Source organism: Oratosquilla oratoria, chromosome 16 (genome assembly GCF_046742065.1).
Source record: "Oratosquilla oratoria isolate Oo_2021 chromosome 16, ASM4674206v1, whole genome shotgun sequence".
NCBI classification, from domain to species: Eukaryota; Metazoa; Arthropoda; class Malacostraca; order Stomatopoda; family Squillidae; genus Oratosquilla; species Oratosquilla oratoria.
The window spans coordinates 54,266,501-54,288,997 of NC_134792.1; the positions used below are offsets into that span (position 1 = coordinate 54,266,501).

The following is a 22,497-nucleotide window of genomic DNA, read 5'->3' on the forward strand; positions in this document are numbered from 1 at the left end:
AGTTTGAGAAGGTGTGTGAAAGAAGGAAGGTGAAGATAAATGTGGGCAAAAGTAAGGTGATGAGATGTACAAGGGGAGAGAGTGACACCAGGCTTGAAGTGAGCATTAAGGGTGAGAGACTGGAGGAAGTGGATAGTTTTAGATACTTGGGTGTGAATGTGACAGGAAAGGGAGGAGTGGGGGTGGAGGTAGAACGTAGATTGAGAGAAGCGAGTAAATGCCTTGGTGGATTAAAAAGTGTAATGAGAAATAGATATCTGGGAATGGATACTAAGTAGAGGTTATATGTAGGAATGATTGTGCCAACAGCACTGTACGGGGCAGAAACATGGAACATAAGAGAGGAGTTTGAATGTGTTTGAGATGAAATGTCTGAGAAGTATCATAGGGGTTACTAGGCTAGATAGAGTGAGAAATGAGGAGGTGAGGAGGAGAACAGGGGTGGAAAGGGAGCTGGGAGATAGGGTTGATGAAAGAGTGCTAGGATGGTTGGGACACATAGAAAGAATGAGTGAAGAAAGATTAGTAAAAGAGGTGTAGAAGGCAGAGGTGGAAGGAGTGAATATGAAGGGGCGTCCTAGGATGAGATGGATGGATGGATGGGGTGAAAGGGGCATTACAAAAAAGAGGATTGTCCGTTGAGGAAGGACGGGAAAGGAGAGAGGATGGGGGTGAATGGAGAAGGGTTGTGTATGGATGATGCTGTGATGCATGAGGGGGAGTGGGTGGGGGGTGAGGAAGTATGTATGAGAAAAAAATTGACGCAGCCCGAAGGGATTTCTCCGCGTCTTCTTTTCTGCATGAGGGGATGGAGAAGGGGGGGTTGCCAAATTTATGAAGTGACCTTGCTGTGGATGTGCTGTGTCTTGCGGCGCTGCTTCTGACCCAAGGCAGTGGACAGGATGCAGGGATGACCCATCATCCAGGAGGTGCCAAGATAAGAGGGAGGGAGGAGTGTGGAGGGGAGTGGAATATGTAGGGAATGGAATGGGTGGGAGTGGTTTCTATGCCTTTTTCTTTTTGGCTACACCCCCCCTCCCCTGTGTAAGGGGGAAAAAGCCTTTGGTATATGCATATATGTATGTTGGTGGCAAATAACTTGCAGATACTCACTGACCACTCACTCAAGTACTTACCGGAGCATTCTGCAGCGGTGCTGGTCTAAGCGGTGGGCAGCTTCATCAGCAGAGGGTGCTTCCTCTAAAGGTGCAGACCAAAGCCTTTCCGCAGCAGCGCTAGCACGGGGCCACAGGCGTGGGAGGAGATTGTTGGAATCAACGTATTCTCCCCACATGGCAGCTTCGCCACCAAGGACCAGCTTCTTTTGTTCCTCAGTACCTGGCAAATGAACAACATTCCAGCGGTAAATGATGGTAAGGATTAATCCCACTGGGAGAGACAACCTCTTGTATATCTATTTTGGTTGCTGCCATGCATATAAATGTAATTTTGCCATGAGAGATGTAATTGCTTTAATATTTGGTGTCTTTTCTTCTTCATTCTCTGTTAGACCAAGAAATCTGAGAGCATTCGGAGCATGCTTGGAACATGACGTTCACACATGAATTATTTCTGAAATAGCATCATAAGAGAATGCAGTGACAGTTTCTGTTAGGGTTCTTTGGGTTTTGCACAAAGAGCACATGCATGAGCACTTTGATGTGGGTTGAAATTTGGTGCTTTGTCGTCTCTGTTGGACCAAAAAAATCTGAGCATTCAGTGTGTGCTCGATGCGAAAAAATGTCCACGGTCATGAGGTAATAAAATCACTGGAGGTAATAGTAACAAAATCACTGGAGGTAATAGTAACAAAATCACTGGAGGTAATAGTAACAAAACCACCAGAGGTAATAGTAATGAAATCATCTTAATTTAAAGTAATGAAACCCCCCAGAGGTAATAGTAACAAAAATTGCCCAAGATGAAATTGCTGGTAATAGTAATGAAACCCCCAGAGGTAATAGTAATGAAAAGCGCCCAAGATAATAGTGAAGAAATTGCTGTTAATAATAATGAAACCCCTAGAGGTAATAGTAACAAAATTGCCAGATGAACGAAATTGCCCACAATAATAAAAGAAATCACCAATGGTAATAGTGAAACCCCCAGAGGTAACAGTAACGAAATTGCCAGACATAGTAACGAAAATGTTGGTGGTAACAGTAACGAAAACGCTGGAGTTATTATAGTAATAACAAGGGTAAAAATAAGATCTTGAATTAAAAAAAGGTATATTATGAACATGAATTAGTGTGGCCAGATAACAAATTATGTTCAAGCTACATTCTTTGTAGCTTCTTTTATTTGGATTTAATATTTCTTTGGCAGCTCCTAATTTCTGTACAATATGTACAATGGTGTGAGCTTCTTCAGAGAAATTTTCTACCTCTGATCTCTTCAGTGGATGGTAATAATAACTGGAAGTATTTTCCAGCCACAGAAGAGAGATCAGACAAAGACACATTGCATGGACAACAGACCACGTATGTGAACCGTTCCGGACCTCCTGCAAGGTCAAGGTCTGAGCAGGTACTAGGCCTGCAAATCAAGAAGGAAATAAAAGAAAAAAAAAAAAAATTCAAGAAGCCTCTGTAGAGCAGATATTCAAATCAATAAAGAACGAGTACCTCTGAAAAGGTTTTGCAACAGTTGGACATCGCCAATGTATGATAACCAGTACAAAAGAAACAATCTGAAAGAAATTAAGCAATAAATACCGTCCGCTTCTTCAAAATCAGTCTGACAAAAATAAGAATAAAAATTACAGTATCTGAATCTAAACACATACATATTACCAAGGGCTTTCCCCCCCCATGCAAGGGAGGTAGCCAGAGTCAAAAGGCATAAATGCTCCCATCCATTCCACTCCTCCCTCCCTCCCTCTCATCTTGGCTCCTCCTGCATGACAAGTCATCCCTGCATCTTGCCCATCACCCTGGGTCAGAAGCAATTCCGCAAGACTGCTTCATTTAATTGGCATCCCCCGCCCCCCTCATGCAGAATCATTGAAGATGGGGAGAAATCCTTTCAGGCTGTGTCGAAGTACCATTCACACATAGCCACTCCCTTCCATGCATCACAGTATCATCCATACACAGCCATTCTCCACTCACCCCTATCCCCTGCCTTCTCCCTTCCTTGCTCAGCAGACATTCCCCTCTTGCCCAATACCCCTTTCACTCCATCCACCCATCCCATCCTTAGTCACCCCCTCATGTTCACTCTATCTACCTCTGCCTTCCACTCTTCTTTTTACTAATCTTTCTTCACCCATTCTTTTCATGTGTCCAAACCATCCCAATGCTCTTTCATCAACCCTATCTCCCATCTCCTTTTCCACCCTTGCTCTCCTCCTCATTTCTCACTCTATCCAACCTTGTAACCCCTACCATACTTCTCAGACATTTCATCTCAAACACACTTAAACTCTTCCTCTCTTATGTTCCATGTCTCTGCCTCATACAGTGCTGTCAGCAATCACCCTTTCCTACAATCTCTTCTTAGCATCCATTCCCAAATGTTAAATTCTCATTACACTTTTTAATCCTCCAAGGCACTTACTTGCTTCTCTCTATCAACAATGTACTTCCACTCCTCCCTTTCCTGCCACACGGAACCCCAAGTACCTAAAGCTATCCACTTCCTCCAGCCTCTCTAACTGTTATGACACTAGGGATACTGTAATCCTTATGATATAACCTTCCACATAAACACTTACCTTGAAAATCTGTAGGATCACAGTTGTAAAAGTTTCTCCAGTCTTGTCCATATGAGATATAGTTAAGATACCAACACGATGAGAGGATAGCACGATGGCCGTTCTTGGTCAAGTCGTGCATGTACTCTCGCCAACTGCGCATTTTTGAGGGTGACAGTGAGGAGTCCTTCCAAACTTGCACTACGCTGCTGTTGGCCAACTGTGAAAGCAATGGGACTAAAATTAGTGAGGTAATGTGGAAGGAGAAAGTGAGAGAGATGGAGAAAGAAAGAGTTATGAGAGGCAGAGAGATTGTATATACACGTACGTACATACACACACACACACGCATACGCCTTTGACTTGGCTACTTCCCTCATAGGGGTAAGAAGCCCTTGGTATATAGTTATTAGTTCTTGTGCTATGGTTTTCAACAAGATTTGGGGGCGATATAACAAAAGAATATACTTACTTCAATTCCTGAGTCAGCTGGGTCCTGCCATACAATGTATTTGAGACGGGTTTTTTCAGCGAGGGAAAGAAGATTCTTGGCATAGTACCTCTCCACCTCTCGGACTTCAGTCATACTGTGGTTTTTCATGAAGTCTTTTACCACAGGAGAGCTCTTCCAGCAGGGTAGGAAGACCTACAAGATCAAAACATTCTTAAAACTACTATTCTTTTTCTTTGTACAAGTTTTTTACTTCAGATCTTTTTTCAAATTCAAGAACAAAATGACACTAGAGAGATCACAAATGAGGTGAATGGATTGGGTGAAGGGGACTTTGGATACAAGAGGAATGTCTGTTGAGCAAAGAAGAGAGTGCAAAAGACAAGAGTGAATGGAGAATGGCTTTACCTGGATGAGGAAGAGATGCAAGTGGATGAGATATTCTTGTCTGTGCTGTAAATTTCTCAAGTGGATGAGGGAGGGGGGGGGGTAACCATAATGAAGCCGTGGGAGTAAACCAGCTTCAGCTCCACTATGGGAGCTAGTGGGGTGGAGATAAATTGTAGATTGAGAGGAAGCAAGTAAATGTCTTGGGAAGTTAAGTATCATGAGAAATAGGAATCTGGGATTGGATGCAATGAGATTATATGAAAAGGTTAATTGTGACTACGACACTATACGGGGCAGAGTTGGAATTTAAGAGAAGCAGAAATGAGAAGTTTAAATGTGTTTCAGATGAAGTGTCTGAGAAGTATGGTAGGGGTAACAAGGTTGGATAGCATGAGAGATGAGGAGAGTTCGGGTGGAAAAGGAGCTGGCAGATGGGGCTGATAAAAGAGTAATAGAACGGTTTGGACACATGGAAAGAATGAGTGAAGAAAGATTAGCAAAAGAGGTGTGGAAGGCAGAGATGGATGAAATGAACTTGAGGGGACAACCAGCGTTGAGACGGACGGATGGGGCAAAAGGGGCTTTGATTAAGAGGAGATTGTCTGTAGAGCAAGGCAGGGGTGAGTGAAGAATGGTTGTGTTTGGATAATATTTTGACACAGCCTGTAGGGATTTTCTCCCTGTCTCCTCTGTTTCTGACACAAGTGGATGGAGAGGGGGGTCACCATGTAAGTGAAGCAGCCTAGCTGTGGGTGTGCTGTGGCTTGCTACATTGCTTCTGACCCAGGCAGTGGGCAGGAGACAGGGATGACCCCTCATTCAAGAGGAGCTATGATAAGAGGGAAACAAGGGCAGTGGATGGGAGTGGGTACATGCCTTTGATATGGCTACCTCCCTTATATGGGGGAAAAAGCCCATGGTATGTATGTATGTGTGTATATATATATATATATATATATATTAGTTCTTAACAAAATGAAGTCTTCTCAATGGAAAACAGAACTATGTATGTATGTGTGTATATATATATATATATATATATATATATATATATATATATTAGTTCTTAACAAAATGAAGTCTTCTCAATGGAAAACAGAACTGTTACTCACCTCATCCAGACCGAGATGTACAAATCCATCCACAAAGGTGAATTGAAGTTCAACTAGGAAGGCATTGAGAAAATCATACACCTGGGGGTTTGTGGGATCCAGGTTTTCGTAGGCAGCATGGTAGGGATAGTTAGGTGTTCCTGGATTTTTACCGTCCCCATAGCAAGGTGTCAAGAGGTCTGTTGATAGTAGGTATAAATGTAAGAACATAAGAATGAAGGAGACTGCAAGAGACCATAAGGCTTACACTAGGTAGTTCTATATCCATTACTGCCTATCATATCCATCCATAAAGTTATCTAACCTTCTCTTAACACAATCAATAGTTTCAGCGGCCACTACATGATTACCAAGTCTATTGCATTCATTAACCATTCCATTAGTAAACCAGTTCCTGCCTATTTCCTTCTTAAATTTAAATTGTCCAATTTAAATCCATAACTACGAGTCCTGCCCTGCTGTCTTAATATGATGACCTTGCATCACCCTTGCTAAGGCCCTTGACCCACTTGAATGCTTCTATTAGATCACCCTGCACTCTATGTCTTTCCAGAGAGCGTAAGTAAAGGTGCTTAAGCCTGCCTTTGTAAGATATATTTTCCAAGCCTTTTACCATTCTGTTCATTCTCCTCTATATGGGTTCTCATGAATTAACATCCATTCTATAGGACACAGATCAGAATTATACCATATAGTCAAGGATGGGTCTCACTATCGTCGGATAGAGTTTAATAACTACATCTGCAATTTTGTTTTTAACCGTCTTATCAATTATCTTGACCTCATCAATAAGAGTCAAATTCTCACAGGCAACATCAGCTGCCTGATGTACGATGATGCATTACAGTACTTGCGTTAGAAAATATAAAGTTACTAATGTATCACTGGTTCTCTTTCACACAGAAAATATGATCAAGCCAGTTCACAGCATGTGGCAGTCACTCAGCTACATCTACAAAATAAATATACAGTACTACCTCTCATTAATGGACTAAAAGGGAGGTAACGGTGTCTGTTGATGTGAATAATCCGATTTGGAGTGGTTTTTGGGTGGCATAGTGATTGCACGCACTAAACAACAGCACCGAAAACACAGCGAAAACAACGCAAACACAGTAATTAATGTCTGTTAATGAGAGGTCTCACTATAATCAAGACGCCAAAGCTGGCATCCTCATATCCCTCTCACACCTCATGACACCTACATAGCCGTCAATGTAAGGAAGGAGTTAATACCTTGTTACAGTACTTGCACTCTAAAGCGTTAATTCAGTTTTCCCCATGTTATCATGTCAAGTTGTCACTGGGTGAAAGGTAACAGTGACGATCTGATAATTGGTGGTCAAATTGGCAAAGCTGCATTTGGGGTGAATTCCGGCCTCAGCCCCACCCTGAACAGATTCCTTTGAGCACAAGGACTATACTTTCCTGGATTTAGGGTCAGGACTCACTCTCTTAAGTTCTTTTCACATTCTGTTTTCTCTAAAATGGTGATATCTAAGCTATACCTGTTTTTTGGGCTGTGTAAAGCTATGTTTAACACACTGCACTTTAAGATATTGAAGTTCATTTGCCATTTCACCAGCCAAATAAACAATCTATTAAGATCTTCCCCTAGTATCCTGACATCTTCCCCTAACCTAATATGGCATCTTATTTTTGTCATCCACAACTTTACTAATAATCTCAATACCCAAGTTGTTTATATATATAATGAACAATAAGAGGCCTAAAACCAAGCCCAGGGGAACTCTACCAGTAACACTTCCCATTTGGATTTTACATTGTTAATGGAGACCTATTTTCTGTTACTAATCCGTGCTGTAATCCGTTCAAACAGTTTTTCTCCTATGCCATTGGCTTTGATTTTATTTAGTAGTCTCTGGTGGGACACCTTATCAAATACTTCCTAAAGTCAAGGTAAATAACATTATAATTATCATTGTTATCTGCTGCCTTGTAGACATTAGTGTAAAGGAATAAAAGATTAGTTACACATGACCTTCCCCCGGTAAACCCATGCTGTGAATCTAGACTGCTGACCCCATTACTGACCTCCGGACTGACCTCGTTTGTGACTTCACTTGAAAGTTCCCTTCCTTTCCATATGATATAACCTAGGTCTAGACCCCTGACCTCGTTAATGACCTGGCTGACCAGGATACTGACCTCACTATCATAATGCAGAACAGGTTTATCACCACTTAGACTGGTTCCAAACTGACCCAGGTATCTTCTCAATTTGTCAGAATTGGCCCTCTTGAAGTCAGGCACTAATATATCACTTACTATTCAATTCTTCCCTTTTATTACTAAATCTTATTTCTTGATGATTGTTAGAACCTAGTCTATCACCCACTTGTAAGTTTCTTATCATATCATTGTTTGTTGGCAGGAGATCCTAAGTATTCTCTCCCTTCATAGGATCAGTAATCAATTTTACATCTGACAAATTAGCTAATGAATTTTCCCAGTCAATGTTTCTATAGTTGAAATCTCCCATGATCAAACATTATTATACCGGGACAACCTATGAATTTGTCAAAACTGGGGTTCAATCTGTTCTATACTAAGGTTAGGAGGTCTACAGAGAGCCCCAATAATAAGTTTCTCCACCCAAATAGATTCTGTGCTCACATCATCCTTAATAGAGTTGTTGAAATGCATATAGCTGTGTTTTTAACAAAAAGTGCTACCACTTCCCCTCCTGTCTGTGCTATCCTTATGAAGTATATAAACCTCTACCTCAATTTCTGGAGGGAAATGTCTATCTGCCATGTTGAACCAGGATTCAGTAATAGCTATAATATCAAATCCCTCTACACATGATTTACCTCTCAACAAATCAATTTTATTCATGATCCTTCTGCTGTTTGTATAGTAAACATTGAGATTATCCTCCCTCCACCTGTCAAATGAAATAAAATCATCTGGTTTAGGTAGTGAAAATTGACGAGGAAAAATTTCACTATGTGTAAAATACTCCTGGTAATCTGCAAACACTATCCATAAAAAAAAAAACATAATTCAATAGTTAAAACCCTGATTCATATCCATACATAAAGACAGCTTAAGTGACCTTCACTTTTTATACTTACGGGGAAAAGCTTTACCAAACCCTTGAGTGTGTCCAGGTGTGTCGAATTCTGGCACTACTCGAATGCCACGAAATCTGGCATAATCGACGATGTCAGCTACGTCACGCTGGCTGTACACATGTTGAGGGGTGTATGCTCCCTGTCAGAAAAGGATATGTTACATACATATATCAAAAGGTCTCTTCCTCTAGATAAAAGGGAGTGACCAAAGCAAAGTATACACCTATCCAAAACCCACTCACATTCCCCCTTAGCATCTTGTAGATGAAATATCACCTACCCATCATACAATCACCAACAGTTGAATGTAACAAATTTACATATATACCTATACCAATGGCAATGTGAAAGGAGAGAGACGAGGAAAAACGTCAACATAGAAGACTTTGTCTTGCTGCCCCTCGTCCTCCCCCGTCCATCCAGTGCCTTTCGTGCCCCAGAAAGCTCAACACCGGAACTGGACTACACAGTCATCTCAGACACCATAAATAGGAGGAAATGTGGTATCATTGGACTACAACACACCGTCGATGGACGGACGGACAGATACCAATGGGAGATAGCCAAAGTCAAAGGTATAAAATCCACTCCCACCTATTCCATCCCTACATACCCCACTCCCATTCATCCCCCCCTCACTCCCTCTTATCTTGGCTCCTCCTGGATGACGGGTCATCCCTGCATCTCACCCACTGCCCTGGGTTAAAAGCAGTGTAGCAAGACACAGTACATCCACAGCAAAGCTGCTTCATTAAATTAGTGATCCCCCCCCCCTCTCGTCTCCTCAGACGGAAAAAGAGAAGATGGGGGGAAATCCCTTTAGGCTGCGTCAAAATATCATTCACACATACTCCCTCACCCCATTCCCTCCACTCCCTTCCATGCATCACAGCATTAGCCATATATAACCATGGATAATAAGATAAAATTAAGTCCCACCAATGCTACTTTACACAAAAAGCATACACACATTTGAGGCTAGGTGTGCTAAATTAAAGACTAGGAGATGGGACACAATCAGCAGTGCGTCTTTCCTGTGTGCTATAATTAAGTAAATAGATTAACAGTAGGTAAATACACAACACAATCAAGACTTCAAATTTTAACCTACATAAGGGTCTCTAATTCCACCACCCCCCTCTCTCCTAGAAGAAAAATACAGAGTGGGGAATTGCTAGTCCCCTCATTCCATCCAATTTAGCTCCTTTCTATGACATGCATGGTAATATGGTGGCAGCATTCTTCTCCTACACCACAGAGATTTGTAGCAGAGAAAAATATAAGAAATGAGGTCAATAAAAAAATACATACATATACTCATAATGGTCACAATTTCCATACTGTGCAAACTACATATTTTGTATTAATCTACTGAAATTTCAATACAGGTACAATATTTGGTATTCTAAAAATTTCACTAAAGAAAGTATGCACATTGTATTTCCATGAGATTCAAATTATAAAATAAAAGCAACAAAATCTAACAATTATAGACCAATACTTTAGTGGACTGATGAAGAAACTCTTGCTCCTGAGGAAAACTTACATGCTCAGTCAGGTTGGGGAAGATACGGCAGGCATATGGGAAACTCTGGTCATCAACAATATGCCAATGAAACACATTTAGCTTGTTCCACTCCATCGAGTCAAGGACCTGCAGGTGAAGGGTACAATTGTATGTTGAGCTTATACTTCGTACAACTGAAGCTTTTAGAAATGTATGTGAGAAGATAGGTGTTTGGGATATATTCTCATCCCACATATAAGATATACTCATGGTTACTTAGCAGCCATTCTGAATATATGCCATCAGTATTCTTCCTGCCAATGGGCAGTTATGACTGAGTCATCCAATGTAAGGATTTGTAGTGTAGTGTCTCAAAACCCAATGATACTAGAAATATGTGGAGGAAAATTGGGAATAGATATATGGATGATACAGCCTAAAGGAATGTTCCCCAATTCTGCTCCACTGACAAGTGGGTGGTGGGAGGGAGGTTTCACTGTGTGGTGAAATGGTGAGGGTAAACCAACTTTGGCTGTCATGCACTGTTGTGGAAGAGTTGTGCTTTATTTCACTGCATTTGACAAAAGCAGTGTGGTGGGATGCAGGATGCCCCTTTGTTTCATGTGATGAAATGAGAGAGGTGGCCGAGTAGGTCATTTGGTGTGGGTATGTGCTTTAACTTGGCCAACCCTCTTGTAAGAGGGAGAAGGCAAAAGGTATTCATTTACCTAAATGTAGTGTACACTCAAACCTCATCCTAACAGATCCTGATACAGATGTAATGGGCTTGTGAGATGGGTGGTCAAATCTTTCATTATTATAGAACTTGTCTGTTGTATAACGAAACTTGTCTGAATGCCTAGAACCTTGGAAATATTTCAATTATAGCAGACTTGGTCTGTTGTTTAAGGAAATTATTGAACATTCAAAAGATATACCAAAATCTTTCAGTTACAATGGATCTTGTTCTAGTGGTAATGCATCTTGTCTGGTGGTATGGTCATTATTTGTCTCTCCTGCGCCAATGTGTGGGTGTAACACAGACATGTTTATCTCTGTACACATGCATCTGTACAGCGTTGTAATGTCACTAGATTAGTATAGTACTGTATTGTGTAAATATTTCATGTTTAAAGCCTTAGGTTTCATCCATGCACTTATATTTACAAATAAAGTAATTAATCCAAAGTAATCTAGCACTTCAAAGTACTGTACTATACTATTTGGTGACTGTAAGACATATTGGACTTTTGGCAACATGTCCATTATAATGAGGTTTTGCAGTATAATGAACATATACATTATAATGAAATATTTATGATATAATGGAAACTAAGCAATAACTGACGTCTGACGTACTCCCTCAATTAATCTGTTATAATGAGGTTTAAGTGTTGAGGAAAAGTGCTACACTTGTGATGTCTCAGCCCTTTCCCTCTATCTAATAAACTTGGCTTTAAATTAATTTATGCTTTTTGACTCACTTTACTTCCTCTTCTAGTTATCCCCATAAACTTCTGCATATGGAAAGCTGTTTCTTGATAACTTTCATGCACTTTAATTTTTTCTCCATGACCTCTTGTCACTCTCCTATCCCAAAGAGATACACAAGACATTTTTAAAAGAACCTACCTGGAAGAGCACATTCTTTGTCAGGAAATGACGGGCTGTATCCAGAAGCAATCCACGGTGAGGAAACCGGGGAGCATCACGGATGAAAGTCACATTCACACGATACTGCACAAAAAAATAACATATTTTATTCCTTTTTTTTTTTTCCCCAATTAACACTTCCAGTGCTGGAACATAATATGTAGAGAGCCCCTTAAAAGAATCTATAAGTATCAACTATGCAAATGTGGAAATATAAAAAATTCTTAACAACAGCACCTTAAAGCCACACAGGTGACAACCGACCAATGTTCTGAGTTTCAGCCTTTTAAAGGCACCAAATGAAAATATTTACCAAGTGAGTGTGTAGGGGGGAGCGATGATATTCTGGGTGGTAAAGGAGATTTAAGGAGGGTAGTAGGAAATCCCAGTTAAAAGTGATTTGACATTCTTTTTTGAGCAAATATTAGTCTTCAATAATAATAGAATTCTGTATGACTTTGGTCCAGAAGGATGCTACAAAAGCCCCTCAACTATTGACTACAAAGTTATGCAATCACTCCATGTGGGATGAAAAGTACAGAAAACTGAATTAATAATATTTTTCATGTGTGGTTGACCATAATTAGTCTTTCACTAACTTACAGGGAGAGATGAAAGAAGTACTTTTAGATCAAGAATATTTGGAAGCACAATAGAGGAATTAAAATGGTGAACATTTCAACATTATCCTGACAAATAAAAACTCGGCATCTTCTAGAGAATTATGAGAACCAAGTTCTTAAGATTTCTTGCCAATGGGTATACAAAAACAAATTGCAAATACAAACTGACACACACATACTCACAGGGAGATGGTGCAGTGGTACTGCTCTTGACCACTAATTCAATGATCTATGTTAGTCCTGCCCAGAGCTGAAAATTTTACCATCACCACACTGTGAGTGTGTGTGTGTGTGAAGTCACATCATTACCCATGGATTGGGCCATATATGAGCTCTGAACTCTCACCAAGTAGAGTTATAACAGTCAATCATGAGTCCAGGATGTGATCCAAGACTGTGGTGAATCATACAAGCATAGTTCCTTTCCTATTAGAATTAGGTAAACACACACACACGTGTTTATTCATGCATTAAGCAAACACACATTAAAAAATGAACAAAGTTGTTTACATAAGAAGGTTCTTGGGGGGATTCAGTGAAATGGACGAGCTGCGAGAATGTCTCCAGTCCTCGGAGTGCGCCCCACACAGTTCGAGATTCGAGCTGCGCTGTAGCATTCTGGTCCTCAGCTCCAAGCTTGATGTCGAGTGTATCTGGTAGGGAGAGAGCAGTTATTCATCACAAATTTATGTTGCTATCATTAGTTCTCTTTCAATACACATCTCGAACATCCTCTCCCCACTTTCATTCATTACTGGCACACCATACTTCCCTGCTACTCCTTTCTGTTGGATCATCTTCTACTCCAATACACAGGTCCAGCCAGACCACTACATTCATATTCCTTCCAAACTTCTCCATACACTCATTTAAATCATCTCTTCCTTCTCACTGTTCTCACTAACAGGACTATATGCATTAACACATATACCCAGTCCACATCTACACACCTTACTGCTAACAAATCTTTCTTGTCACAAACTTACTAATAATCTTCTCTTTTTGACTCTTGCTTGTTCCTCATTTACATACACTCAAAGACCCAATTGCTTGAAGTCTTCCTTGCAGACCATTCTTTGCCTTGATTCTTCACTGAAGAAACTTACAAAGGGGAATTTCCAGTACCCTACACTCCTCATTTAGTTGCCTTCTATGAGACACACAGGAACATAGTGGTGGAACCCTTATCCTCCTACCTCAGGAACACAGGAAAATGATGAGGTGTAGACTTAGTAGTGGTAAAAACAAAATCCAAGGGTATAGAAGGAAGGAGAGGCAGCAATTAGATAAACATGCATGCACATGCACGCATGCAGCTCTGAGATAATACAAAGGGCAGCAACCAAACTGGTCTCCAGCCTGGCAGATAAACCATATGAGGAAAGACTGAAAGTACTGGGTCTGCCAACTTTGAGAGATCAAAGAGAAAGAGGTGATTACAGTGTTCTGATTAAAGAAGGGAGGGCTTATGAAGTCATGGAAATAAATTAAGAATGTGAAGAAATACAGTTTTCCATATAAATATATAAGTATGTGGAATAGCTTAGGTGATATAGCCTAAGCTCAAGCAATATATGAATTCAAATATAAATATGATAACTGGAAATTGAAGATATAGATTAAGATGGAACCATACATGAATTTGAGTTTAGGAATGTTAGAAAATTAGAGAATAGGAGACTGGACCCAATGAGTGTTGCTTTTTTCCTGTATACTACAATTAGATAAATACAGTGGCACCGCTCTCGACTACTAATTCAGTGGACTGGGTTAAGAGTCCCTCCCAGGGCTGAAAATTTCAGCACTGCAATGTGAGCCAGAACTCCAACTCTGGTGGGCTAAGAGTTTTGTGTGTGATTCACTATGGTCTTGGATGAAGTGTTGGACTCGTGATCAACAGCTATTACCCTCCTGAATGAGAGCTTAGAGCTCATACTATATGCCCAGTCTATGGGTAATGCTGACCTTACACACACACACATGTACATTGGATTCACGGCAAAGATTGGAACTCCGGAAAAGAAGTGCAATATTTGTGGATCTCAACGATGAGGGAGTACCTTTGTTGTATTAGTAGGGAAGGGGAAAGCTCGTGGTGTAGTGGGAAGGTGAAGAAAAAGAAGAAAGGGAGGGATTACTGAGGGAAATGGAAGGAGATGCACTGTTGTGGAAGAGTTGTGCTTTATTTCACTGCATTTGACAAAAGCAGTGTGGTGGGAGGCAGGATGCCCCTTTGTTTCATGTGATAAAATGAGAGAAGTGGCCGAGTGGATTATTTGGTGTGGGTATGTGCTTTAACTTGGCCAACCCTCTCATAAGAGGGAGAAGGCAAAAGGTATTCATTTACCTAAATGTAGTGTACATTTACGAAATTGGCACCAACACTCAGAACTACCATATGAAGAGAGACTAGCAAAACTCGAGCTACACACATTAGAGCAAAGAAGAGAGTGAAGAGACTTGATAACTATTTATAGAATCATGAAAGGCATAGAAACTATTAATAGAGAGGATCTAATAAAATGGGATAGTAGAGATACAAGAGGACATGGATAGAAAATCAAGAAAGACAGTTTTAGAAGAGACCTGAGAAAGAACAGCTTTCCCCACAGAGTAATAGACGTTTGGAACAAGTTAGATGAAAATGTGGCGTGTGCAAAAACGATACACGAATTTAAAAACAGTCTAGATAAAACGAGATATGAAGGCGGGACACCACGAGCATAGCTCCCCTTCCCGTAAAATACAACTAGGTAAATACACGGACACACACATAACTCTTTGCCCATCAGAAATGGGGTGCCGACTAGCAGAGCAGCGATGCTCAAATTATTTCAATCCTGGGCGGGAATCGAACTCGGACTGCTGGAGTGGCAGTTGCAAACGATACCACTGCATTATTGAGCCGTGCGTGTGTGTGTAAGGTCACAGCATTACCCATAGGTTGGACCATATATAAGCTCTGAGCTCTCATCCGAATGGGTAATAGCTGTCGATCACGAGTCCAACATCTGATCCAAGACCGTGGAGAATCATACACATACAACATATTATATGTATACAGTGCATATATATATATATATGTGTGTGTGTGTGAAGAGAATGTTTACTTACATGCTTCATTCTCTGGGTCAAGGTTAAGGCGGGGCGTGTGGTCGCAGCCTGCAGTTATATTGATGGTTAGAGCTGGCAACACTTTGAGGTTTGGGTCTGCCAAAGCTTCTGGAGGAGTTCTTCGGATCAAGTTGTCGTATCTGCAAGAAGAAAATAAATACATTTCTTTTACACTCCTTGACACGATTCCTAACGCGACCAGCTCGGCATAGAAGCATTTGATATAGGCTTTCATTCACTTCGCTGTTGTAAATCTTACGGAATATATTATTCTTGTACTTTTGGGCTCTCTTCTCGCGGCCAATTCCGATCGTCTCCTACGAGTAGCTTTCATGTTTGTCAACCTGTACATTAATGGCAGGTTGTAAGTCTTTCGTCACTCTATACGGCCTCCAGGATGATCAAACTTACAGGAGATAAACTCCAACATTTGACCATCCTGTCAAAGGTTGGAGGTCCACTGTCTTCATAACAAACCATGATTCAACGGTTTGACGAAGTGCCATCTTACAAAGTAAACACTGCGACTCTTTGAGATTTAATTGTAACAGTTTGGTGATGCTGGATTACCGTCTTTAATGTGTAAACTTACCATGTTCTGAATAAAAGATAATTTGTGAAACCAGAGTTGTGTACATATGTAGCCTACATTTACCATTTAGTCTCTTCTAGAACAATCTCTGATTTATTTTACTTTTAAGCCAATCAATATGGCGGTACTAAGCTCAACGATGCGACGACGTGGTGAGCCGTTAATATCAATACAGTACGAAATCGTCTCCATACTGTTCTTGTGAATTTTGTTACCTCAGGCTTGGTATTCATATTTCATCCTCCCACAAAGATATGATTATTCTCTGAAGACCTTTACTATTTATTTTCTAATAATGTTATATCTCCTATTATTCTTGGTATAAAATTTAGATATAAGAAAAACAAAAGTGCTATGGGCAAGAATATTTACCTATCGACAGCCGCTACGATGACGTCACAAGCGGGCAAACTGTGGATAAATTCAAACTTGTCCGGGTCTGGGTCAACCGTCAACTGCACGTCCGACTTGATCCACTCTCTGGGCAGCGGCCATGGTGAGCCTGGTGGAGCCTCCTTCCCCTGAAAACAGGGAATTGATTTGTAGAGGAATTACGAAATGCAAAGCTAACATTCTTAGTTACAGACCAACCCGCCACAATTTGTCCATTCATCCTGGATGATGGAGTAATATCCTCAATGACCTGTACTCATATTTAATACCTTCTTTGGCTGTCAATAATGATGAAGATCTTCTCTGACAGTAGGGATAGATGGTTAAGAGAGGTATAGGAAAGAGAGAGAGAAAGGAAACATTGTTATGTATTGAAGTGAATATGACAATAATGATGAAAAGAAAAATAATCTGACGAGGTGTCAGCCTTATAAACCACCATCTATTAATAATGAAATCTGTTTTGCTCCATTAAAGATTTTCCTGCAACAAATCAAGAATTTAATGATAAGCTCAACGAGTAATACTCAATTATATACACAAAATAAAAAAAGAATTATATATACATATATATATATATATATATATATCATATACACGATGATTTGGTTTTACGTCACAAACTCCCCACTATCAGAAGGATGGGACGGAGCCCTTTATAAGGGACTTTGTCACATGGACTTTAATAAAGTAAGCCCTTAGTTTAACTCGCCTCGGGCAGGGTTCGAACCACCATAATCTCGACCTTTGTCGCTAGTGACGCCCTAATCCGGTCGGCCAACGAGCATCCAATATATATATATATATATATATATATATATATATATATATATATATAGATATATATATATATATATATATATATATATATATATATAAATGCATGTTCAGGCATATTTGCGCCATTTGTAACTCTTTTCTATCATCCTTTTCTTCGTCTACTCCAGACCTGTCTGTCGTTCCCTCCACCATTTTGTCTACGTTCGCATTCACGTCCCCAATGACCACAAAGTTCTCTCACTCATTATTTAATTTCGCTTTGTATAGTTTTGGGTAGCGTTCCCTCTCCTTCAATTTCTTCTTAGAGATCAGTTCATACTCGTACACTGACAAAAACTGCCTGTGTGAGCCTGTCACTTACATCTAAAACGGTAAGACAAATTTGACTAAACTCGGCACAACAACCGATAAAGAAGTAAAACCTATTTAATTTCCACTTGCTTTTGATAAAAAAAATATATATATTTTCCTCCAAAGGAGTTGAGGAGTCCTTAGCCAGTATATTAGTCTTATAGATTCCGTGTCTTGTCCATTTTCTTTCAAACCATGCAGGGTGTTACCGCAGATTTATGCTTACTATAAAAAAAAAAAATAAACTTCTTAATTCCTCGAGGTTCTCCGACTGGGAACCCACAGCCCCACAGTACCTGGCAACGGTCCCCTAACCCTACCATAAATCTCTCTAGGAAGGCAACATGATCTGTTGCTTGTACTGCTGCCGGATTATAGTGGTAGGAAGTCAGTCGAAAGCTGTATCTATTTTTTTTTTTTTTTTAGTGAAAGAGGAAATACAATCTGAATTGTTGGAAGGGGTAGTAATTTTGAGAGGAAATGAGTAACTGGGAACATTCTGTAAGGTGAAAGTAAGAGGTGAAAGTGTGAGGATAGAAATCACTAGATCCTAGATATGAGAAGGCCCCAGGGTTAGATGGAATCTCCAATTGGAATCATGAACTGATTATGTGTTTACTACAGTAGAATAAGGAAAAGTGACCCAAGATTGGAAAAGGGCAAATGTGGTCCCAATTTACAAGAAAGAAATTAAAGTGGAGTCCTTAGCCAGTATATTAGCCAAATCATATGAAAGAATTATCAAAGACAAATGCCAAAGTATTTTAAAAGAAATTCGGTTCCTGACAGATAAAACAAATTCGACTTCAGGGAAGGAATTATATTTTCAAATATGTTTATTTTTCATCCGGGCGGTTGGCGCACTACAGGAATGAGATGGTTGGGTGGATTGTGTCTACCTGGATCTGGAAAGAGCTCTCGATAAAGTACCCAACCATCTACTCGCATACGACGCTAAGATCATCAGGAGTAGAAACTGAAGACTTGCACATTGCCAAAGGCCTCGTTTGGTCAGGGTACGTTGGGTACATGCCCCACCACCAGTTTTTGTTGCCTGGGGAATACAGGATGTTCTCTACTCCCCTTCCTTCACCTCTCTGGATGAACTTTATTATCATTAGTGTCACAATCGTAACACACAATGCTCTAGTCTGGCTGACTTTTATAAAACTCCCCAGAGAGCCGTCAGAGCATTAAAAATGTATTAGGAGCAAAACACTGGCATTGGAATATAAAGGCCACATTTGGAAGGGGGGGGGGAGGTTAGGGGAGACATCCTTCCCAGGATACAAGCATCCTAAAGTCATGCAGATTCTTCCCTCCCCCCCTTATCCCCCAACCACACACTTCTGCCAACAAAACGAGGCCCCAGACAACTTTCTGCTGGAAGACCTAGACATTACTGATGATTGGAGTCAAGGGAAGAAAATAAAATTAAATGATGATCATTAGATAATTTTAAAAAAATGGACATGGGTAAGAAGCAGTCATGAATTTATACAATGGGGAAAGAAATTGTGACAAAACAAAAAGGAAAGGGGCCCTGGAATCTTGGTTATTGATATTTTGTCACACAATATATATATATATATATATATATATATATATATATATATATATCAATAGGACCATGGGAGAGAGATATATGATGCTGAGGCATATAACAGTGGCATTCTACTTCATGGATGAGGAAATTATATACATACACACACACACACACCATATATATTATATACACACACGAGAGAAATATTACAAAAGAAGGTATTAACAAATAGTCCCCCAGCCCAGTCTACAGACGGTGCAAGGAGATACTAGACAACTGGGATTACCTACAACGGAAGAAAGAAGTGTACGAAGCGACATGATTACAATCTTCAAAAGTGAAAGGTTTGTACAAAGTTCAGAAGGAAGATCCACTGGCTTGGGACTAAAGAATACCAATATGACACAGCAAAAAGCTGAATGAGGCAGAATGTCTGAATGAAATATACACCCAGAAAAAAAAAAAAATAAATAAATAAACGCAAAACATAAATATGCTTAAAGCAAATTTTGATCATTGAGACACTGGGACGGGTCCCGACGAGCATAGTTCTCCTTTATATTACAATTAGGTAAATGCAGTTAGGCAAAGACACACCCACACATAATGTATAAGAAATATGTTGCGCGACAACTGCTTCAGGCTGAAGCGCCGGCAAACTAGATCATAAGAGCAACACATTCACAAAGACCTTTGAGACTGGGTCTGTAGGCATTAATATTCAATGGATATTCCATTCACTTACTGAGAGAGAGAGAGACAGACAGAGAGAGAGAATCCGCTTCCGTAGCTGCCGTCTGGATTTTTTTTTTAAACCTGATATTGGACAATAATTCACAGCTCTATAATGAAATATATATAATATATATATATAAATATATGTTAATACATATGCACACACACACACCTTCTAAGCTATTCCACATGCATAAACATGTGGAGTAGCTTAGATATAGCCCAAGCTCAAACAATACACGGGTTCAAATCTAAATATGATAACTGCAAATCAAGGCTATAGATAAAGTTGGATTTTGAGTCTAAGTATGTTAGAAACTTAGAGAAGAGGAGACGGGACCCAACGAGCGTTGCTCATTTCCTGACAACTACAATTAGGTAAACACAGACACGCACACACGCGCGCACGCACGCACACACACACACACACACACACACACACACTGGGTTAATACTGATTTGTATGTTGCCTGAAAGACACCATTTCACATGTAAATGTTACCAAACGCTTTTATTCACCTCTGTGACACCTTGAGAGGGAAAAAGTTGAAGTCCGATTGCTCGTCTGACCTCTAGGCTTTGTCCCCCCCTCTCCCCCCACCCCTCGCCAGCCGCCCCCACCACCTCCTCTTCCACTCGAATCCCCTTCACAAACCTGTCCCTTTCTTTGTTTCATCTTACCAGAGATATTTTCGTCATTATATTACAATGACCTCCCTTATGTGTGTGTGTGTGTGTGTGTGTGTGTGTGTGTGTGTGTGTGTGTGTGTGTGTGTGTGTGTGTGTGTGTGTGTGTGCGCGCGAGCGCGCGTTCGACAAGTCACTAGCCGGCTATCGTGACAAACGGTGTGGATGATCCTGTATTTTTCTAGATGCCGCCAGGTGATTTTATTCAACTCAGGGATGTCCTCTGCATATTTGAATAAAATAGCAAGGCGTTAGACAGAATAAATGTTACAATGACATACTAAACATGTTTATACTAACGCCAAGCTTTATCTTATTTATCTTATTATCATTATTATTATTATTATAATTAATTGCTAAGCTGAGGGCATGGACCCGTGGTAACGTTTTGTCGTCGACGATGTCCTCCCACAAGATAACTATGACGTAGCAATGACGTCATTATGACGTATACCTGGTCCCCGCACGTGATTGGCTGCCGAATCCTGCCCCTTGTACACAAGTTGCCTTTCCAACGTGACGCCTTTTGTTGTTACTTTTTTTCCCTCTTGTTTCAACTTGTTAATTGCATTAATTTCATCGGTTTGGTGCAGAGCAAAATAATTTCGCGCCAGAAAGAAAAATATTTATTTTTATTCGAGCGGAGGATCAGTCGTGGCGTTACACGAATTAATTTATCGTTCGAAGACTTTAATCTCGAATGTACGTTTACAACCGTCTTGATTCAAGATGAGATTCGTGTTTTTTCTAACTGTATTATATCTTATGTCTAGTTAAACGAATAAAATTGTCTGCAATTTACCAAAACAAAATACGTAAACGTTTTTCCAATCTAGACCAGGGGAACTGTTAGGAAGCGTGCCAAATGCGACAGAATGTGATTTGATCGATCATACACACACACACACACACACACGCATGCATACAAACATGAAGACGGGACATCACGAGCATAGCTCCCCTTCCCGTAAAATATAACTAGGTAAATCCACACACTGCGCTGCGGGGTGTTACTCCAACTCTCGTGGGCGGGGGAACTGGGTGTGTGTGTGCGTGTAAGGTCACATTATTACTCATAGATCGGTCAGATACGAGCTCTGAGCTCTCTTCCGGGAAGTAGCTGTCGATTACGAGTCCAACACGTGATCCAAGACCATGGTGAATCACACAATAATCATATACCTATATACCCTGCATATAACAATTTTGGTAAAAGTTAACAGGAACACTTGATTTCTCCTGTTTGTTGCATCATCCGCCAGATGGCTAGATGTGACAAGACACCATCATAATTTCATAAAAAGATATATATGTTTCTTAGATAACAGATCTATCAGTAAACAAAAACCCACGTTCAGCTACATGAAGGTTCAAATTTTAAATTTAAATTAAATACAAATGTTACACTACAAAATGCACCCGCTATTTGAAGTGATTATGTCGTTTTCAGTGACCGAATTAAAAATATTCTATCAAAAGTTGGTGAACCCAGCTACTCAGTATATTTACCATAAACACATGTTTCTGTTAAGACTATGCGATATCAAGAATTATTGTATAACTTTTTTTTGCTGATGTTAAAAACTGAATATTTGAATTGTGTGACATACGACAGCTAGCATTGCACATAAAGGCAAAAACGACTTTAAGTGAAAAATACTTCACTAAATTTTAGATTCCTTCAATCTGACATGACCTAAAAAACACACATTATTCTTTGATTTTAACCACTTGAGTGTTATTGTTTTTGATATGGTTTAACGTCACA

The 22,497-nt window shown here is 40.1% G+C and overlaps 1 protein-coding gene across 1 annotated transcript in view; it reads right to left on the reverse strand.

Annotated features, from left to right (window-relative positions):
- The window catches only part of LOC143034027 (beta-hexosaminidase subunit beta-like), an 82,293-nt gene that overhangs the window by 22,153 nt on the left and 37,643 nt on the right, over positions 1-22,497 (reverse strand). The window contains exons 3-12 of the mRNA XM_076199874.1: positions 16,610-16,758; positions 15,646-15,785; positions 13,042-13,184; positions 11,888-11,992; positions 10,295-10,402; positions 8,749-8,887; positions 5,651-5,829; positions 4,170-4,343; positions 3,719-3,917; positions 1,137-1,338 (exon numbers count right to left, since the gene is read on the reverse strand). Coding sequence (XP_076055989.1) covers positions 1,137-1,338; positions 3,719-3,917; positions 4,170-4,343; positions 5,651-5,829; positions 8,749-8,887; positions 10,295-10,402; positions 11,888-11,992; positions 13,042-13,184; positions 15,646-15,785; positions 16,610-16,758 — 1,538 coding nt within the window. The remainder of the gene's footprint in view (positions 1-1,136; positions 1,339-3,718; positions 3,918-4,169; positions 4,344-5,650; positions 5,830-8,748; positions 8,888-10,294; positions 10,403-11,887; positions 11,993-13,041; positions 13,185-15,645; positions 15,786-16,609; positions 16,759-22,497) is intronic.